Source organism: Leuciscus leuciscus, assembly GCF_965113295.1.
Source record: "Leuciscus leuciscus genome assembly, chromosome: 1".
NCBI lineage: Eukaryota > Metazoa > Chordata > Actinopteri > Cypriniformes > Leuciscidae > Leuciscus > Leuciscus leuciscus.
In genome coordinates, this window is record NC_138725.1 from 79,384,472 (window position 1) to 79,403,388 (window position 18,917).

General features: G+C 37.8%; 3 protein-coding genes across 8 annotated transcripts in view; 2 read left to right on the forward strand and 1 right to left on the reverse strand.

The window, feature by feature from the left end:
• LOC309510979 (uncharacterized protein) overlaps positions 1 to 13,887 on the forward strand; it is a 120,182-nt gene extending 106,295 nt beyond the window's left edge. Inside the window, exons 1-4 of one of the 5 annotated variants that reach the window (XR_014210456.1) lie at positions 432 to 4,282; positions 4,792 to 5,042; positions 7,624 to 9,517; positions 9,798 to 13,049. Coding sequence is in view for 1 of the 5 variants with exons in the window: in XM_082186011.1 (XP_082042137.1) it covers positions 5,009 to 5,042; positions 7,624 to 9,029 (1,440 nt within the window). In the remaining 4 variants the exon portion in view is untranslated. The other 4 variants (XR_014210457.1, XM_082186011.1, XR_014210454.1 and 1 more) reach the window with 4 other exon arrangements.
• LOC309511319 (zinc finger protein 862-like) overlaps positions 1 to 18,917 on the reverse strand; it is a 210,061-nt gene that overhangs the window by 99,257 nt on the left and 91,887 nt on the right. The gene's annotated exons all lie outside the window — the stretch shown is intronic.
• Positions 15,520 to 17,946, forward strand: LOC309492363 (uncharacterized protein). Of its 2 annotated transcripts, none has more exons than XR_014203522.1 (2): positions 15,520 to 16,561; positions 16,676 to 17,946. XR_014203522.1 is itself a non-coding variant. In XM_082161298.1 (2 exons), exons 1-2 carry the CDS (start codon positions 15,963 to 15,965, stop codon positions 17,677 to 17,679), a joined length of 1,143 nt encoding a protein of 380 aa, XP_082017424.1. In that variant the 5' UTR covers positions 15,530 to 15,962; the 3' UTR covers positions 17,680 to 17,946. The 2 variants fall into 2 exon arrangements, 1 of the variants encoding a protein (XP_082017424.1); XM_082161298.1 differs by having other exon boundaries at positions 15,530 to 16,561; positions 17,136 to 17,946.

The window sequence follows — 18,917 nt, forward strand, 5'->3', positions numbered from 1 at the left end:
ATATTATACATTCTGTTTCCGTTTCTCTACTTTTCTCTAAGTCAAGCTAGCTTATCAGCTGTATTAATATCATATCACTGTGTTTTCTTTAAAATTGTCTGGTTGGACTAAAAGGTTCAGAAAAAGGCTTAGTCTATATGAGAGGTTAAATCCCCCCAACATTTTCTAAAGCTTTAGAGCTAAATCAGTTTGTTTACCTGGCGGTCTATTTTCCCGTTTCTCAAAACAGTTTAAATCAAACCCTGTTTCTCCATGTATTGCTGGGTTTGTCTGGTGAAACTCCTGTTGAGTGATCTTGAGATACTCCCCTGAGCTCTGTGTGCTAGGCTGTATCAGGAGAAACATTACTCCCCCTAACATGCTGCTTTCTCTAACTTCAAACTCAAATCTTCAGTCTTCAGTGCATATAGTTTTACAAACAATTGTACTTTTTTAAGAAACCTCTTTCCTTTTTTATGACTTTTTATCTGGCTATTAATAGTCGTTACAACATAATATATCAATCGTGCTTTTATTATAATGTTTTGCTTTTATGTTTATTTTTTATTTTTCTTCCTCACTGCAATGTTTCCACATTTGAGGCTCTCTAACTGTAGTTGTTGGTCAGATGAAGCATATCTTTTGACCTCGTCAGAAATTCCAACTTGGAATATCTTTTGCACAGAACTGCTAAACTTTTGCTCAGAAGCAAGGTATGTTTTTATTATTATTTTATTTTATTAATTGATATAATATTTGATCAATATCAATATTCAAATGCCCTAATGTTTTTATCTCATTAGTCTAGTTATAATTGCACTAGATACTTAGGGTAAAGTTACTGACAATACAGCAGCAGTGAAGCAACACTTTAGTGACTTAAATCTCTTCTTAAAACATTTTATTTCAGGTTTTACTTGATTTTCCATTTTATTTGTTTATATTTGTATTTAAAATGTGTAGTTTTCACTCTTGTGTTTGCCTGTAAAGCGCTTTGAGAAAGCAACTTTTAAAGGTGCTATATAAACTAAATGTATTATTATTAATACTTGGGTAAAGCTGGTTTTATATTCACACATTCGGCACAAACTACAACACATTTGTTTGTTATTTTTCCTCTATATAACTCAACGTCTTTCACATGGCTGCTTTAAGTGCACTAACATTTCAGCTTATTCCCGTTTAGTTTAATCAATTTTATTTATTTTTTTATATGTAATGCTTCATCATTTGCTAGCAATAACATGCTTTAATGTAACCCATTAAGCTATGTATTTTATGCGTAAACCACTTCAAATGACAAAACCTAAAACTCTTAAACTCAAACTCGTTAAACATTAATAATCTTATGTATATATACTTATTAAATCCTCAAACTTGACTTCCTAGGCAATTGTTTAACACAACTTCTACAGCTTTTAAACAGTTTTTGCTTTATTGAGTCCTCAATCAAATTATTAATTCTAAATTTCCCTGTCCAGGGTGTTTCCTTAGCTATCTTGAGCGGCTGGAATGGTAGGTATTTCGACTCCTTTAAAACCTTCTGCCATTAGTATAATAGTATTAAAAATGTATATATATATAGCCTATATATACATAAAAACAGCTTTGCCTTCTTTCACAACTTCTTCAATTGGTATAGACCTCTCTTATCTAAACGTATTTATTAGATCAATTTTCCATCTATTATTCTTAGTTTCTCAGATGTTAATAAAACATCTATCAGCTTTTTTCCTCCAGTCCACAACATTGTATCTTGTCGCTAACTTAAACATTCCATTTAATAATACTCTTTGAATTTACTTATACAACACTACAGGTTGGGTGCAGTGTTCGCCCAAGTGCAATCAGACGGAACAGAAAAAACAGTGGCTTTTGCTTCCCGCACGCTCACTGATGCTGAAAAAAAATATTCTATAGAGGAGAAGGAGGCTCTGGCATGTGTGTGGGCTACTGAAAAATGGCGAACGTACGTGTGGGGCCATCGCTTTACACTTCGCACAGATCACCAGGCACTCACCACCTTACTGACTACAAAAGGCATGGGGAGAGCCGGAATGCGGATTGCTCGGTGGGCAGCACGTCTGCTTTGTTTTAACTATGACGTTGTTTATCGGCCGGGTTCCCAGAACCACACAGCTGACTGCTTGTCTCGTCTTCCAATACTGGCACCTGCTGACTCCTCTGCTGATTTAGAGCCTGAAATAGTTGCATTAATTTCCTCAACATTATGTTCTCTTTCAGTGACTGATTTTGAAACTGCCTGTGCTGCTTGTCTTGAACTGGAAAAGCTGCGAAACCCTCCATCAAAGCGGTGAGTCAGGACATGATTCCATACTTCAGAGTGAGAGATGAACTCGCAGTGAAAGATGCTTTCATTTTCAGAGGAACAAGGTTGTTAGTTCCTGTAGCCCTGCGACACACTTTGATTTCCTTGGCACACGAGTCTCACCAGGGAGTAGGTCCGCACAAAGCAGAGGTTGCGGGATCTTTACTGGTGGCCACAGATGGACTCTCAGGTCGAGTCAACTATCGCTACATGCATTCCCTGCCAGTCCAATGACAAATCTGCTGTGACGCATACAGCACATTTGCAGCCAGTTCAGTTTCCTGAGGGTCCGTGGAAAAAACTGGGTCTGGATATAGTCGGACCGTTTGAAACAGCCACCCCAGGTTGCAGATATGCTATAACGCTCACAGACTACCATTCCAAGTGTCCTGAGCTTGCATTTGCTAGCAGTGCAACTACTGAGGATGTTGTCAAATTTCTGAGTACGTTTTTTAGTCGTCATGACAACCCAGAGTGTATCGTTACGGACAATGGTACACAGTTCACCTCAACTGTCTTTGCTGAGTTTGTGAAGGAACGAGATATAAAACACATCCGTACATCTGTGTACTATCCTGCCTCTAACGGTGCTGATGAAAGATTTCACCGTGCACTGAAAGGTTGCATCCAGACAGCCATTCAACGCTCACAACCATGGAACAGAGCTGTTACAGAGTGGCTCCAGGTTTATCAGGCAACCCCTCACGCTACGACGGGTGTGTCACCATACGAGCTCTTATATGGGAGGAAGATGCGAACCAAGCTTAACATCCTGCCTTTACATGGGGAAGGCAAATGTGATCTTGCTGCTGTCTGTGAACATGTGAAAAAGAAACAGGACAAAATGAAATTATACACTGATCACAAACGCAGTGCTCGCAATCCTCTCTTTGGTGTGGGAGGGAAAGTGAGAATAAGGTGTCCCCGTGCAACCCCTAAGGGTCATCCTAGATTTTCTGCTCCTGTAAGAGTAGAAAAGATTTTTCAGTGATGGAAAAAAGTGGAATGCTGCTCACCTGGCATACTCCCCTGGATTGACTGACTGTGCCAGTAATACATTACAGCAAACACCCGACACTACACACAGTTCTGTGAAAGTCACGCATATGAGACGGAAGCCTGTTTGGCATAAGGACTATGAGATACATTAAACAGGACTGTTCTACATCCAAGTTGCACAGGTGTAGCTCTCAATAAAATTTTTTTTTTTTTTAAACGGTTCTGAATGAGTTAATCGCTCTTTGGTTTACAAAAGTGTTTGAAGTAACAGTAAAGGAATGTTATTAAATATGTTCAAATGTCAACTGACTGCTTTTGCTGACCATTCATGTATTGATGTTATGAGTTACTAGTTAAAGTCCAACTGAAATCAAAATTTACCCTATTTACTTTGTGAGCGAATATTACTAGTCTTGTGGTGAACAATTAATCCGTGCAAGTTAATACACAGAAAAAAAATTTGTTTGCCGTCGTAATCTTTAATCAAAGTCTAAAAAGTTACTTCCGGTCTGGAATGGCGTTCCTTCTCTGATGACGTAGGTTTGACGGCTTGGTTTGGGAAACGCTTAACCACTCCCCTCAAACCGTTAGTCTGTAATGGGGACTTTAACAGAGATGTCACCGTTTACATGCATTGAATATAATGTACGGACTGTTACTGAATAGTTGTCTAGGTTGTCACAACTACTTTATTCAGAGTACATGTTTCCTTCTGTTGAGTTAAGAAGAATGTTTTTACAAAGAGGGGAAATGTTGTGTCATGTACTGTAATTCATAATGCTACCTCTAGGGACATTGTGTTGGGAGAGGAAGGAGAAGCGGGTAAAAAACAAAGAGAGAAGAAGTGTGTGTGTGCTTAGAGCTAACATGTGAAATTACTGTTCAGAATAAAATGAGAAGTCTTGAAGATATACGGTTTCGTGGTTACTACTAATACAAGATCTAACAAGGTCCCAGCAGGTTTTCACCAAGATGGTAGGGTCCAGCAAGCAATTTCGCCACTTTGCATACCTTGTTTATTCGTGTAGCCTGCCCTCCATAGAATACATATGCACATGCTAATGCACATTCTAGCACTGACATGCAAAAAAAAAAAAAAATTGTAGTGCATTCAATGCATAGGATTTTATGCATATGTTTAATGTCTCTAATCATTAGAATGTTGATCTAGGGATTTCATTTGCATAAAAAAATAGAATTGTTTTCATAATATTACTGCATAATATTATTGTGTGAATTTGTTGGACATTGGAAAGTTTTACCAGTCAAATCTCAGTATGTGTCGCATCCCAGACACAAGATTGTTTTTAAATGTTACTATACGTACATTTATTTATGTATTTAAGATTTCAAATGTTTTTCTTAAAAAAGGAATTTGTGAATTAGCATCAGTTACTTCACGGTAGATAAACAGAAAAACAGAAATGCTTCCAATGTGTCAGTTAGTATCAAAACAAACAAAGTAACTGATATGATTTTGGCAGATTAGCTCCTCCCACACTGGAATGATGCACCGCCCCCTGTAATCACATCATCAGTGAAGCTCCTCCCACAGCAATTCACCAATAAATGCTGGAATATTCCCATCACCTACTGTACAAGTGAAGACGAGCAGCAAAGCATCAGGAAGAGCTGAAATCCGCAAAAACTGAGTTTATTAAGGAGGACATTGAGAACACGAGAGATCCAGAACCCTGCAGAATGAAACACACTGAAGATCCTGAAGAACAAAGAGGTTGGTGTTTATTCTTCATTCATTCATGACGCTGGAGAACATTCATGTTAGAAAGGTTCAAGCACTTCACATTTAGATGAATAGAAATGGGATTTTTGTTGTTTTTATCAATAAACCATAAACACCAAACTCTATCAAGTAAGTGAACTTTCCGGAATGGCTGAGAGGCTTGTAAGAACTCTTAAGCAAAATCTGACTTAAATTTACTGATAAAGTTGTAATGTAGTTGTCTCATAAACCATCAATGTCATTCATGGTAGATTCTTCTTCTTACAGTAACTTTGGTAAAGCTGTGGTCACTCTAGGCTTAGAGTTTGTTATGTTTCTATGCACACTGTAAAGTTAAACAAGAATGCAGGGAAATACACTTGAGCTTGTGTTTCAGTGTCCCACATTCACATGCGTATAAATGGAAGTCAATGAAACTGTTGTAAATTCAGACGTAAAGACCAGAGAGACTGGATTTGTACTTTATTGAGAACGAGCAGTGTTTAGAGATGGAGCCAAAGCACCCACACTAGGTGATGACCTAAACATAAAGCATGCAAATGAAGTACTCAGGTATAGTTACCTGTCCCAGACTCTATAGAGTTTCACAAGTCCTAATCCAATCTGTATAACTGTTCAAAGACAATAGGTGAGAGTCTCTGTAATCTGGCTCATTTGATTTACAATGAAGAGAACAGAAACCTCATGCTAGAGACTTTGATGGTTTTTATTTTGCCTTGGCTTTTGGCTTGTTTAGTTGGGGACATTTAATATTCAACAATATATATATATATTCTCGATCTAAAAATTTGGTGTCAAAATGATGGCACTTTTATGCCACATTTTTTATGTTATTGTTACATTAGATAGTTGTGTTGTTGATTAAATATATTTCAAATTTCTCACTACATGGGATTTGTATGGAAGCTTGTTTCCACCACAGAATAAAACATTTTAATGTTATGTTAAAAATTAAAAATAATTGCGACTTTTTATCTCACAATTGCGAGTTTACATCTCGCAATTCTGACTTTATTTCTCAGAATTGTGAGATATAAAGTCAGAATTGTGAGATATAAAGTCAGAATTGCGAGATATAAAGTCAGAATTACGTGAAATAAAGTCGCAATTGCGTGATATAAAGTCAGAATTGCGTGAAATAAAGTCAGAATTGCGAGATATAAAGTCAGAATTGCGAGATATAAAATCAGAATTGCGTGAAATAAAGTCGCAATTGCATCTTATAAAGTCAGAATTCTGACTTTTTTTCTCGCAATTGCGACTATATGACTATATCATGCAATTCTGACTTTATAATACGCAATTGGGAGATATAAACATCCAGCAGCCATGTCACCCTGTAGCCCAAGACTGGTTGCCCACTGAAGCTAAGCAGGGCTGGGCCTGGTTAGTACCTGGATGGGAGACCTCCTGAGAAAACCAGGTTGCTGCTGGAAGAGGTGTTAGTGAGGCCAGCAGGGGGTGCTCACCCTGTGGTCTGTGTGGGTCCTAATGCCCCAGTATAGTGACGGGGACACTATACTGTCAAAGAGCACCGTCCTTCGGATGAGACTTTAAACCGAGGCCCTGACTCTCTGTGGTCATTAAAAATCCCAGGATGTCTTTCGAAAGAGTAGGGGTGTAACCCCGGTGTCCTGGCCAAATTTGCCCAGTGGCCTCTGTCCATCATGGCCTCCTAATCATCCCCATATACTGATTGGCTTCATCACTGTCTCCTCTCCACCAGTAAGCTGGTGTGTGGTGGGCGTTCTGGCGCAATATGGCTGCCGTCGCATCATCCAGGTGGATGCTGCACATTGGTGGTGGTTGAGGAGATTCCCCCTTCTATGTAAAGCGCTTTGAGTGCTGAGAAAAGCGCTATATAAATGTAATGAATTATTATTATTAAAGTCGCAATTGCATGCTATAAAGTCAGAATTGTGAGATATAAACTATTCTGAGGTAAAAAAAAAAGTCTATTTAAAAAAGTATTTTAAGTTTATATCTCACAATTCTGAGAAAAGAAATATAAACTCGCAATTATGTGTTATAAAGTCAGAATTGCGAGAAAAAAGTTAGAATTCTGACTTTATAAGACGCAATTGCGACTTTATTTCACGCAATTCTGACTTTATAACACGCAATTGCGACTTTATATCTCGCAATTCTGACTTTATATCTCACAATTCTGACTTTATATCACGCAATTGCGACTTTATTTCACGCAATTCTGACTTTATATCTCACAATTCTGAGAAATAAAGTCAGAATTGCGAGATGTAAACTCGCAATTGTGAGATAAAAAGTCACAATTATCTTTTAAAATGTTTTATTCTGTGGCGGAAACAAGCTTCCATAGATTTGTGTCTATAATGTTTTAAAAAATAAAAATTGGAAGATCAGTGTACCTTATTCATGTAAAGTTTCACTAACGTATCATTTACAGAAATGCTTCAAAATGATCTTTGTGTTTCATATCAGTTGTCTATTACATGACTGGTATTTCATTTCACTTCATATTTCTCTCTTTGATTTATTTTGATTTATTTTGATTGTACTGAAAACACAATTAAACGTTTTCTTTCATCTTCAGACCTGATGGAAGAGGACGAGCAGAGTGAAGAACTGAGTGAAGTGGAGGAGGAACATCACGTCAAACCTGGAGAAAAACCCTCGAGTCGCTCAAAGACTAAACAGACATCTTTAAAGAAAAGAAGAGCCAAGAAAGCTTTCACTTGCACTCAGTGTGGAAAGAGTTTACCATACAAAAAACATCTTGAGATTCACATGAGAGTTCATACTGGAGAAAAGCCGTACACATGTGATCAGTGCGGGAAGAGTTTCTCAGAAAAACGAAGTCTTGATATTCACATGAGAATCCACACAGGAGAGAAGCCGTTCACATGTGATCAGTGTGGGAAGAGTTTCTCAGGTAAACAAACTCTTAAGTTTCATGCAAGAGTTCATACAGGAGAGAAGCCGTTCACATGTGATCAGTGCGGGAGGAGCTTCACAACAAAAGCACATCTTGGTCGACACATGACGATCCACACTGGAGAGAAGCCGCATGTATGTGATCAATGTGGCAAGAGTTTTTCACAGTTTTCCTCTTTACATGCACATCAGAAGATCCACACTGGTGTAAGAGCTTATATGTGCTTTGAGTGTGAGAAGACTTTCATTTCAGAGGTCCATTTAAAACGTCACCAGAGAATTCACACTGGAGAGAAACCGTACATGTGTTCACATTGTGACAAGAGATTCAGTCGGTCAGAATGTCTGAAACAACATGAGAGGATCCACACTGGAGAAAAACCATACAAGTGTTCACACTGTGACAAGAGATTCAGTGGGACAGCAAATCTGATATCACATGAGAGGATCCACATTGGAGAAAAACCATACAAGTGTTCACATTGTGACAAGAGATTCAGTGGGACAGCAAATCTGAAATCACATGAGAGGATCCACACTGGAGAGAAACCTTACAAGTGTTCACACTGTGACAAGAGATTCAGTCGGTCACAATGTCTGAAACAACATGAGAGGATCCACACCGGAGAAAAACCATACAAGTGTTCACACTGTGACAAGAGATTCAGTGGGACAGAATATCTGAAAACACATGAGAGGACCCACACTGGAGAAAAACCTTACAAGTGTTCACACTGTGACAAGAGATTCAGTCAGTCATCACATCTGAAAACACACGAGAGGATCCACACCGGAGAAAAACCTTACAAGTGTCCACATTGTGACAAGAGATTCAGTCTGTCAGCAAATCTGAAACAACATGAGAGGATCCACACCGGAGAGAAGCCGTTCAAGTGCGATCAGTGTGGAAGGAGTTTTACTTTTAAAAGCAATCTTAAGGTACACATGAGGGTCCATGCAGTGGAGAAAAAAACTCATACGAAGAACAATCACGGCAGAACTGCGGGAAGGAGAGAACGGAGAGAACGCCAAAGATCCAGATCCCGGCAGAATGAAACATCATGATACTGAAGAACAAAGAGGTTGGTGTTTATTCTTGATTCCTCATTCATTCATAATGAAGAACATCCTGATGCTCAACAGATTTATATTGTTTCAGGTCAAGAATAAAAACATGACAAATTAAAGCACATTAAAAAAATATAAAGCCTATGTTCTGGGACATTTTTTGTATTTTGACGTTTTATATCAATTTGACAAAGGAAAAGCCCAAAGTGCAGTTTAAACACAAATATTTGGTGTATGCAGATTTAGAATAGAAACAATGGATTCCTATGAAACATTCACACTGGAATGGGATATTCACCCATTATAAAGGAATGTTATTTTTTTAGATTATTTCAACTCTTTTCTTTGACCAAAGTTGTGCTTTAATTTGTCATGTTTTTATTGAACCAAACTATTTCAATATTGAGCAAGCAATCTCATTGGCTGTAGAAACTGCTGTGGCCAATCAGATTGTGCCGTGTAGGGCATGATGTAAATGCTTATTGGTAACATGTCAAGCCTGCACCATCTAGAGCAGGGGTGCCCAATCCTGCTCCTGCCGATCGACTGTCCTGCACATTTCATCTCCAACCCTAATCAAGCACACCTGCCTTTAATTTTCAAGTGATCCTGAAGACCTTAATTGGTTGTTTCAGGTGTGTTTGATTAGGGTTGGAGATGAACTGTGCAGGACAGTCGATCGCCAGGAGCAGGATTGGGCACCCCTGCTCTAGGGAGTGAACAAGGTCAGCACCAAATATTTTAATGCATTCACTTTCCCCTGAGCTTACTCTAAACAACACTACAGCTGAAGTAAACTTATCAATTTTTCGATAATCCAGGCCAGCTATCTTTTATTTGGTTCATTAACAAAAAACAGTATGGCAGTGTGTTGTTTCCTCCTTTAAAGAACATCTCTTATTGAGGCCAGTTGGTTAGTTTTAATCCACACTGATGTGGTTTCCTTAGAATTATCGTTTGACTCAACATGCGGCAAGGACAGATAAAGTTAAACAATAACACGAGTCTAGACTCATCATCAGCCTTGAGGCTTCTTCAGTTGGGACAGACAACTGAACAAACAATAAAACTCGTTCTGCTGCTGAAGGTCTAGGCCTCGCCCTCTGTGATTCCAATTGGCCCAGAGGAACATGCTTACCACGGTGACAGCTGCTGATTGGCTAGCTGAGCTGTGACCTCATGTTCTTTAACTTTGTTGGAGTGTGTAAACAACTTTTTTAGAGTAGAGGGTGGTGGAAAAAATCCAGAGGGCTGGACCACAGCAACTGAGGCACATGATAATGTTCTCAGCCGTGAATTTTTCCTATGAGACCTCTGGAATACATCACGTCCACCTGATGTCCTATTTAAATAAAAATAGCCAAACTTTATCTCATTACACATGCTTCAAAAAGAAAAGGAAAAAATGCAAAATGTCCCAGTATTCGCCTGGTGTTCGAAAGCTTTGTTTGAAAAAGCATATCACCACACTATTATATCTGTGTTCTGCTAATTGCATTGACTAATTTCAGAAAATAATGAGCAATTTTAATGAGCATGTTTTTGGGCCAAAATCTTGTTTTGTTTTTTGTTGTTTTAAAGTTGACCTGAAATGAAATTTCACCCTATTTTCAAAAATGCATGTTATTGATCTTATTGTGAATGATTCATCCATCTGTATATTTTATTTTAAAAGAAAAATTTGACCTTATAATTTCCAAAATCAAACTTTGATCTTCACTTTGGTGACTTACTCGAGACCTCTCCAATCATTTAGTCCACTTACATCCTGCCTCTTTCTTAAAGTCCCCCTGTAATCAATAATTTTATCCCTTAAAACTCATCTTTGATCACCGAAATGACACATTTATGCATATTTTTCCTTGAATTTTGTTTTTTGTTTTAAATAGCTTGAATGTAACTCTACACCAGGGGTGCTCACTCCTGCTCCTGCCCATCGACTGTCCTGCACAGTTCATCTCCAACCCTAATCAAACACACCTGAAGCAACCAATTAAGGTCTTCAGGATCACTTGAAAATTAAAGGCAGGTGTGTTTGATTAGGGTTGGAGATGAACTGTGCAGGACAGTCGATCGGCAGGAGCAGGATTGGGCACCCCTGCTCTAGAGTTTTATGACCAATTTAGTGATTTATAACACAAAACATCTTGCCATGTTGTGACCATCAGATAATATGAAGGATTTTACAAATAGTTGTGCACAAAAAGTTTCACAGAAAAGGTATTGCATAACTAAGACTCACACAGACATCAAGAATCAGCATATGAATCTCAACAATGGTGACCATTAAAACATGATTCATGCTGTAATGCATGCTGGGTACTAGCATAATACAAAACTTATACATGGCTCCCAGCATGCATTGCGGCATAAATCATTTTTTAATGGTCACCATTGTTGAGATTCATATGCTGATTCTTGATTACTGTGTAAGTCAACATAATACCATAGAGGTGTTTAAAATCTGATTGTCACAACAATGGGTCTTACAGCAGAATCAGTTCTATTATAATTAATAATACAAGTAATACATCGCCTGTCTAATCAGAGATTAGGCTCTGGAAAAGATGAGAGAATCAAGTCACTAAATGATGATTTTTATCATTTAAACACAACCACATGCTCATATTTTCTTTTGGCGTATGTGCCATAACAAATGTGTTTTATAAACACTCAGTTACAGCAGCCAGAGGAAAAACTGGTGTTATAAAGTCAAGGGTCAAGAGCCCAACTAAAGCAAACACGGATCACTATCATGGTGTCTTTAAATGAAACTCAATAAATCATTATCATCTATCCCTCTGTTCATTCTCAATAACAACTTCTGTAGACGCATGACAAAAGTCAAACTGTTTAGTAATAAGTGAAGCTGGTAATGCTGTTTGTGTAGTGGTTTAATCCTCCTCTGCTGAGATCTTTAGAGATTTAAACATCTTTTATCTTGAGTTGATTTAATGTAAGGCTGTGGTTGGAAGTCAGTTGTAGTTCTTGTGTTTCTCTTTCCTTCATTGATTCTGCTCGTTAACAGCAGGTGTTAATCAATAATGCTCAATAACCACTTAATTAATCACTTAATTTGTTGACTGCAATGTATATCTACTTTTAGTAAACTCAACTGAAATAAGTTCAGAGTACTCATAACTATTGTTTTTTATAAACTTAATTGAATTGAGCCAATCGGTTTCCTCAAATGAAATGAGTTAGCTTAATTTGTTGGGTTTTACAGTGAATTAAGGCAATCGGTGTCCTCAAATGTAATAAGTTAGCTTAACTTATTGAATTTGATTTTGTGTGTGACATTGTGAGCTAACAGTAACTGCAAGTGCTCTGAGTTCATTTAAAGTTTATCATTTCACTGTTTTTACTCAATAAAGTGAAGTTTCAGCTATATAAAGTATTTAAATGCAGTGTAAAGTTTAATTGTGTATTAAGAAATATTATTGTTTTAGTGAACTCGATTAAAATAAGTTCAGAGTACTCATAACTATTGTTTTTATAAACTTAATTTAATTGAGGCAATCGGTTTCCTCAAATGAAATGAGTTAGCTTAACTTGTTGGGTTTTACAGTGTACAGATGACACACGACACACCGCAAAAATGACTAGATACGCTGTTTTCTGCTGCCAGGCCATTAGATGGCGATGAAACACTATAGACTGAACACATAATACAAATGTGATGACGTCCTGGTTTACAGAGATTTGCGTTTATGTTGTTTACCGTTGTACACCGTTATCAGAAACCTGCTCTTTGATACCCATTTTCAAATGTTTGCGTTTTCAGGCACCCAAAACGCTGTTGTCGTGTAAATGAACAGCCAAAAAAAAGAAAAAAAAAAGTTTAAGTTTTTAGTTGAAAACGGTGTCGTGTAAACAGCCCTTAAAATAGATAATAATGGTTGTCCACCAGATTTGATGGGATTAAAATGACCATTGAACTCATCAGTGATCTTGACTTTGGGTTTTACTTTTCATTTAATTTTTGTCTCTCATTTGAAATCTCAACTGATTTAATGTTTCTTTTAGACCTGAAGGATGTGAACAAGAAAGGAAAAACAGAACCCAAAAGATCTGCCACCTGCCCTGAGTGTAAAAAACGCTTCACATGTAAAGCAAGCCTGAAGATTCACATGAGGATCCACACCGGAGAGAAGCCATTCGCCTGTGATCAATGCGGGAAGAGTTTCGCTGAGAAAGGAAGCTTTATGAAGCACATGAGGTTCCACACTGGAGAGAGACCATACACATGCGATCAATGTGGGAATAGTTTCCCAAGTAAGGAAATCCTTAAGGTTCACATGAGAGTCCACAGTGGAGAGAGACCGTACACCTGTAACCAATGCGGGAAGAGTTTCACTCAGTCTTGCGCTCGGAAATCACATCTGCAAACTCATTCTGAAGAAAGGCCATTTAACTGTGATCAGTGTGGTAAAAAATTTCTTTATGCGTCAGTCCTGAAGAAACACCTGAAGATTCACACAAAGGAGAAGATTCATGCGTAATATTACAGCAGAAAACGGCGTTTTTAAGTCCTTTATTACAGATGCTGAACTGAAAAAAAATTCACATTGGAAAAAAAAAAACTTTCAAGTTTTAACACTGCAACACGAGATTCAGTCTGTCAGAAACACCTGAAAGGATTCACACTGGAGAGAAACCACATCAGAGTCTAGTCTGCGTTCTCTTCGTGCTGCATTTCCACCATTGGGCCAGAAGCTTCTGGAACAACATCTCACAACCCCATTATTTCACCAACAAAAGCAAGTTTTATCAGACCGGAAAGATCGCAAAACGAACATGACAAAAGCCGCCATATGTTTGCCTTTTTAGTTTTTTTACTTAAAGGTTTAAAACCCTAAGTATTGATGTTTTACCAATAAAAAGTGAATCCTGCACACTATCAATACTTGCAAATGAGTATCAAAATATTATTGGCAAAAATATACTCGTTTTCAAGTATTGTGTGTGTGCAGGATTTCCTTGTTTTTTCCGTATTTGGTCTTTTCTCCCTCACACCGATCACTTGCAGGTCCGCGATGGTGATTGCTAAACAATAAAAAAGTGATACGATACCACGATAGCACGTATTGCATATAAATAACATATTTCTGCCTGATACAGTGATCAGAATCCATCTGATCGCAAACGGAAGAAAGCCCTGGCCGTTCGCCCCGACAAGGCCTCATCGAGACAGATTCATCATTAGAACATCTAGTTTCTCTTCCACTTCTACTCTTCCATGCAAATGCAAGATTTCATGTAGTTTTGAAACTGGACACTTTGCTTTCTCTTCTTGTCTTGAAATGCGTTGGCTCTTATGAGTCAGAAAAGAGAGATTTATCTCATTCATTTTCACTTTTACTTATTTTTATGTATTTGCTTCAATTAATGTTTGATTAAACTCCTTATTTTATCAACAGCTTTGGTTATTGCCCATTTTTATCTTCTGCTTTGATCTAAATCATGAAAAAAATAAATGCTTTTTATATTTTTCTAAAAACGAATTACTTGAGAGCCTCGGATTGTTTTTTCTTATGATCTAATTAAGTGTGCTTGCTGAAAGCAGCACACTTATTGTTCTTCTTAAGTTTTCTTCTTCTTCTTCTTCTTATTATTATTCCCGGGAGATAAATATTGGCCTGGGCCCTTTGAGACAGAGACACCGTTCCAACTTTAAAACGTCCTGTCAGTACCGGTGTAAGTTGCTCGCGAAGATGACATCATGAGTCCATGTCGTTCGTCCGCCATATTAGATTGAACAGAAAGCGAAACAAAATTTTCACAGGTCACAAATTTGGTCTGAACTTCACGAAACTGTACGTACATGATCCTTGGACCAAGCCTCACAAAAGTTACTAGAAGGATTTTTGATTTTCGGAAGCGTTTGCCCGTCACAGCCAAACGAAAACGGCGGCGTAGTCGCCAAAACAGGAAGTCGTCCATATCTCAGGAACTCTGTCACGTATCGAAACCAAACTTTGTACATGAACTCGGGACTCCAATGTGAGGATGCACAAGATCTGTTTTTTTTTTTTTTTTTTTTTTTTTTTAGGCTAATTGACAAACCCATTTACCTATGTCTATGCAAAAGAGTTTCACCTCACACTTTTAATGTTAATGCATTTAGACAGTAGGTGGCACTGTTGTATTACATTTCACAGAGCTGCCAAGTCAGTGTATAGACTGCATAATAACTTTTGAGGCATCGGTCTAATTTAATCATCGTCATTTATTAATATCTACAGATTTGTATGCATGAATTGTGCATTTCCAGTTCTCAAAACAGTTAATAACAAAACAAAACAAAAAAACTTTATACAAAATACATCATGCTCTTTTTCGCTAACCGAACAATTCATTGTCTGTGGCTGTGTTTGTGTTTGTGATTATGCTGCGCATAACAATAGAAAACAAGGAGAAACGCGCAGTCTAGGGATGGAAATTAGCACCCGCCACCAGCCAAATGCCAGCGGGTAAACTCGCTTCACCTACCGGCCACCGTGGCGGGTAAATAAAAATAGCATACTGTTTAACACTGACGGCGGACACTTTTAGAGGAGGCACACCTTCAAAAAAATTTGCCGTTACATCGAAGGTCAAAAAACGTTTTTTTAAAGAACGATGGAGAAAAGCAGACAATGGGGAGTCCCGAGATTGGTTGGTTTACGACGAGACAAGGTGGGCCTTAAATTAAAAACGTTAAATTAAAACCGTTATTCAATCACTGTTTAACCTAATAAAAATGACTGATAAAATAACAGATTAAAATATAAAATAAAATATAGATTTTAATAGCTTGATGCTCTTTAAATATTTTGTTGCATTGTAAAAAGTGCACTGTCACTGTCGAACCAGCAAGTAAGCTATTTAAATACACACGGCCTCGCTTTACAATTCAAAAAAGATCTTTCGGACAAACTAAAAAAAACAATGTTTTCTCTGAACATTGATGAGTCGACAAACAACAATGTAGACCGAATATTAAATGTGTTGGTCAGATTTTTCGACGAGGAAAGTGGAACGATAACAACACAGCATTTGGCTAGCCAAATGGTAAATGTGGCAACAGCTCCTATTCTTATGGAAGAGCTAGGGGGTATTTTAGCTTCGTACAAACTTGAATGGAAGCAAGTAATAAGTATTCTTATGGACAACTGTGCTGTCATGCGTGGAAAGAAGGGGGGCGTGGAGGCCTATGCACGCAAAGAGAATCCCTGTCTACTGGACATATCAGGAGACACCGTTCATATGGTCTCAAACAGCGCTAAAGCCCTACTTAATCCATTTGGCACAGAAGTACAGGACTTTTGTTCAGATATTTATTATGACATTGAAAAGTCTCCTAAGCAAAAAGAGATCTTTTCAGAAAACCAAAGTCTCTTGCACAAACCCCAAAAGAGCTTGGTGCGACCCATCAGCAGCAGGTTTCTTCAGATGCTTGATGTATGCAACAGGGTGGATGAAGTCATGGATTCCTTGGTTGTCTATTACTACCATCTTTTACCACCAGATGAAGAACATAACTACAGGTAATATTATTTTGTACTTTATGTATAATTTTGGAAAATAATTCATTTATTTCGTTTATTGACTTTCTTACTAGGATTTGGCATATTAATCAGGGATATGTGTTTTTGCTGCAGATGGTTGCTAGCTGAAGTACTGCAGAGAAATGCAGTGTCAGTTCAGGAAAGGGCAAGAATAACATTTCTGCAACAGCAACAAGCCAAAGCCTACCGAACACAGGCAAACAAAGACAGGAAGTCACGATTATTAGTGCTTTTTACAGACTATGAAAGATTGAGAGTAGTGATCGACATCTTCAGAGGTATTTTAATTAAGAAAGTGTATATGACTAAATGTTAATAAATGTAAGAATACTTGGAAGGCACTGAATGAGGATGATTATTCACTTGGAGAATTTTGTTTGTGCTTGTTACATTTAGAATATTTTAGCACCATATAACGAATTGGGATTCACTACATATGTCCATGAACATCAGTTTTGAGTCATTATATTTTTCTAGTGTAGAATATGTATGTTTATTAACTAATTCTTATTTTATAATGATGTTTAATTAAAATGTCCTCTTTTGTGTACAGGAGTTCTCCCAACGTTCCAAAGTTTCCTCAAAAAACTTCAATACGAGAAACCAATGGTGCACTTCACGCAGAGATGGTGGCTTTGGTCAGAGAGCTGCTCAGTAAGTTCATGAAGCCTGAGTCCATTGGCCTAAGTGCAAAAGACATCCTAAAGGTCGATGTTCATTGCAGAGACTTGCACTTGTCAGACAAAAGGCTCTCTGTTGGACAATTCTGCTTCTCTAAACTGAACAAAGCACAATTGGAGAAAAAGCTATGGGTTTCAAGTATCTATTCTAGTCTGAGAGAAGGATACATCAGAGCAGCAGCATTTCTGCTAAAAAACCTTCCACTTAATAATAAAATAATCACATCCCTGTCAGCACTCAATCCAGCTTTATTGCAGAAGGACTCAGTTTGCACTGCATTTCTTACATTAGGCAGGGCTTTGCCAAATGTTGTGGCACCAGAAGACCTAGGGAAACTCAATGAGGAAGTACGGGCCTATCAAATTGATGGTGAGCTGGTTGCCCGTGCTCATCTATATAAAGATGAGGAAATGTAAAGATTGTAATACAGTACAGTATTACGCTACAGTAGTTTTCTAACATCTATGCATTTATTGGTTTGATGCACTTGTGTTTTTTATGTTCTCTAACTAATTCAAATGTCTATTTAAGTTGGCAAAGTTTTCTGTTTTGGTAAAAGCACCTAAGAATGTTTGCACATTTCAGAGTGAGCAATGTTGCTGTTTGCACATTACAAAGAAATCAGTGGTGAATGCACTTTGCCATTAACATGTTTCAAAGCTAGCAATTCAATAAATGTTGGCACAAACATTCATGTTATGTTATTTTCTTGACACAGTAAGCCTAGTATTGCTAGGTCGTGCGCTTGAGTGCGGCTATATTACGTAAACGCGCATTATCCTGTAGGCTATTTAAGCATAATTAAAATAATATACAGGGGCGATTTGTCCACGAATGGCTTAAATGAACAACAACTAGTCGACTAGAATTTTTAAGTCGGAGGCAGCCCTATTCCACATTTTCGAACCAGGATCAGGCCATTCTGGGTTGAGCGAGCGACCTTGCGGAATGAGCGAGCGGAGCGGAATATTCAGAAATGCGCTCTCCACTTACGAGCTCTGATCGGAACAAACCCGTCTGCTGAATTTGCGCAGAAACATCAAGATAGACATAACCAGCTTTTTAAAAATTTTAAAACTAAACATTTAGACTATTTTAGCACAAATGATGATCTTATTGACGATTTTTTTTATAGTTCTTGACAAAATTAGAATATATTAAACGTTTTTTTTTTTTTTTTTTTTTTAGTGGGTGGGCCTACTAAAATACATAATGCCTTGCCTGGTGTGTGTATAAGAACGAAAGAGAAAATGTCAGTATTTAATTGAGACTTGAGATTAAATAAACTGCTTAAGTATTGTAGATCTTGTAGTATTAATTTTCACATGCAGTTACACATTGTAGGTTAAAAACAAGAAAGTGGCTGGTAAAAACATTGAGTGGCTGGTAGATTTTGAAATCCACCAGCCACAGTGGCCTGTGGACAAAAAAGTTAATTTCCATCCCTGGCGCAGTCACATGCTCAAACAATCAACAACGTCGCTCTAGATGTGTAAAAACCAATTTTTTACAGTCTATGGTAAAAACAAGTGGAAAGCGTGAGCTCGCCGCTCTCTCCATTCCTCAAGCGCTTGCTCTCTCGTGGCGTCTGTCGTTGCTATGCAACCATGAACTGCGCTCTCCATGATGACAAGGAAGTATCAGCAAAAGATGA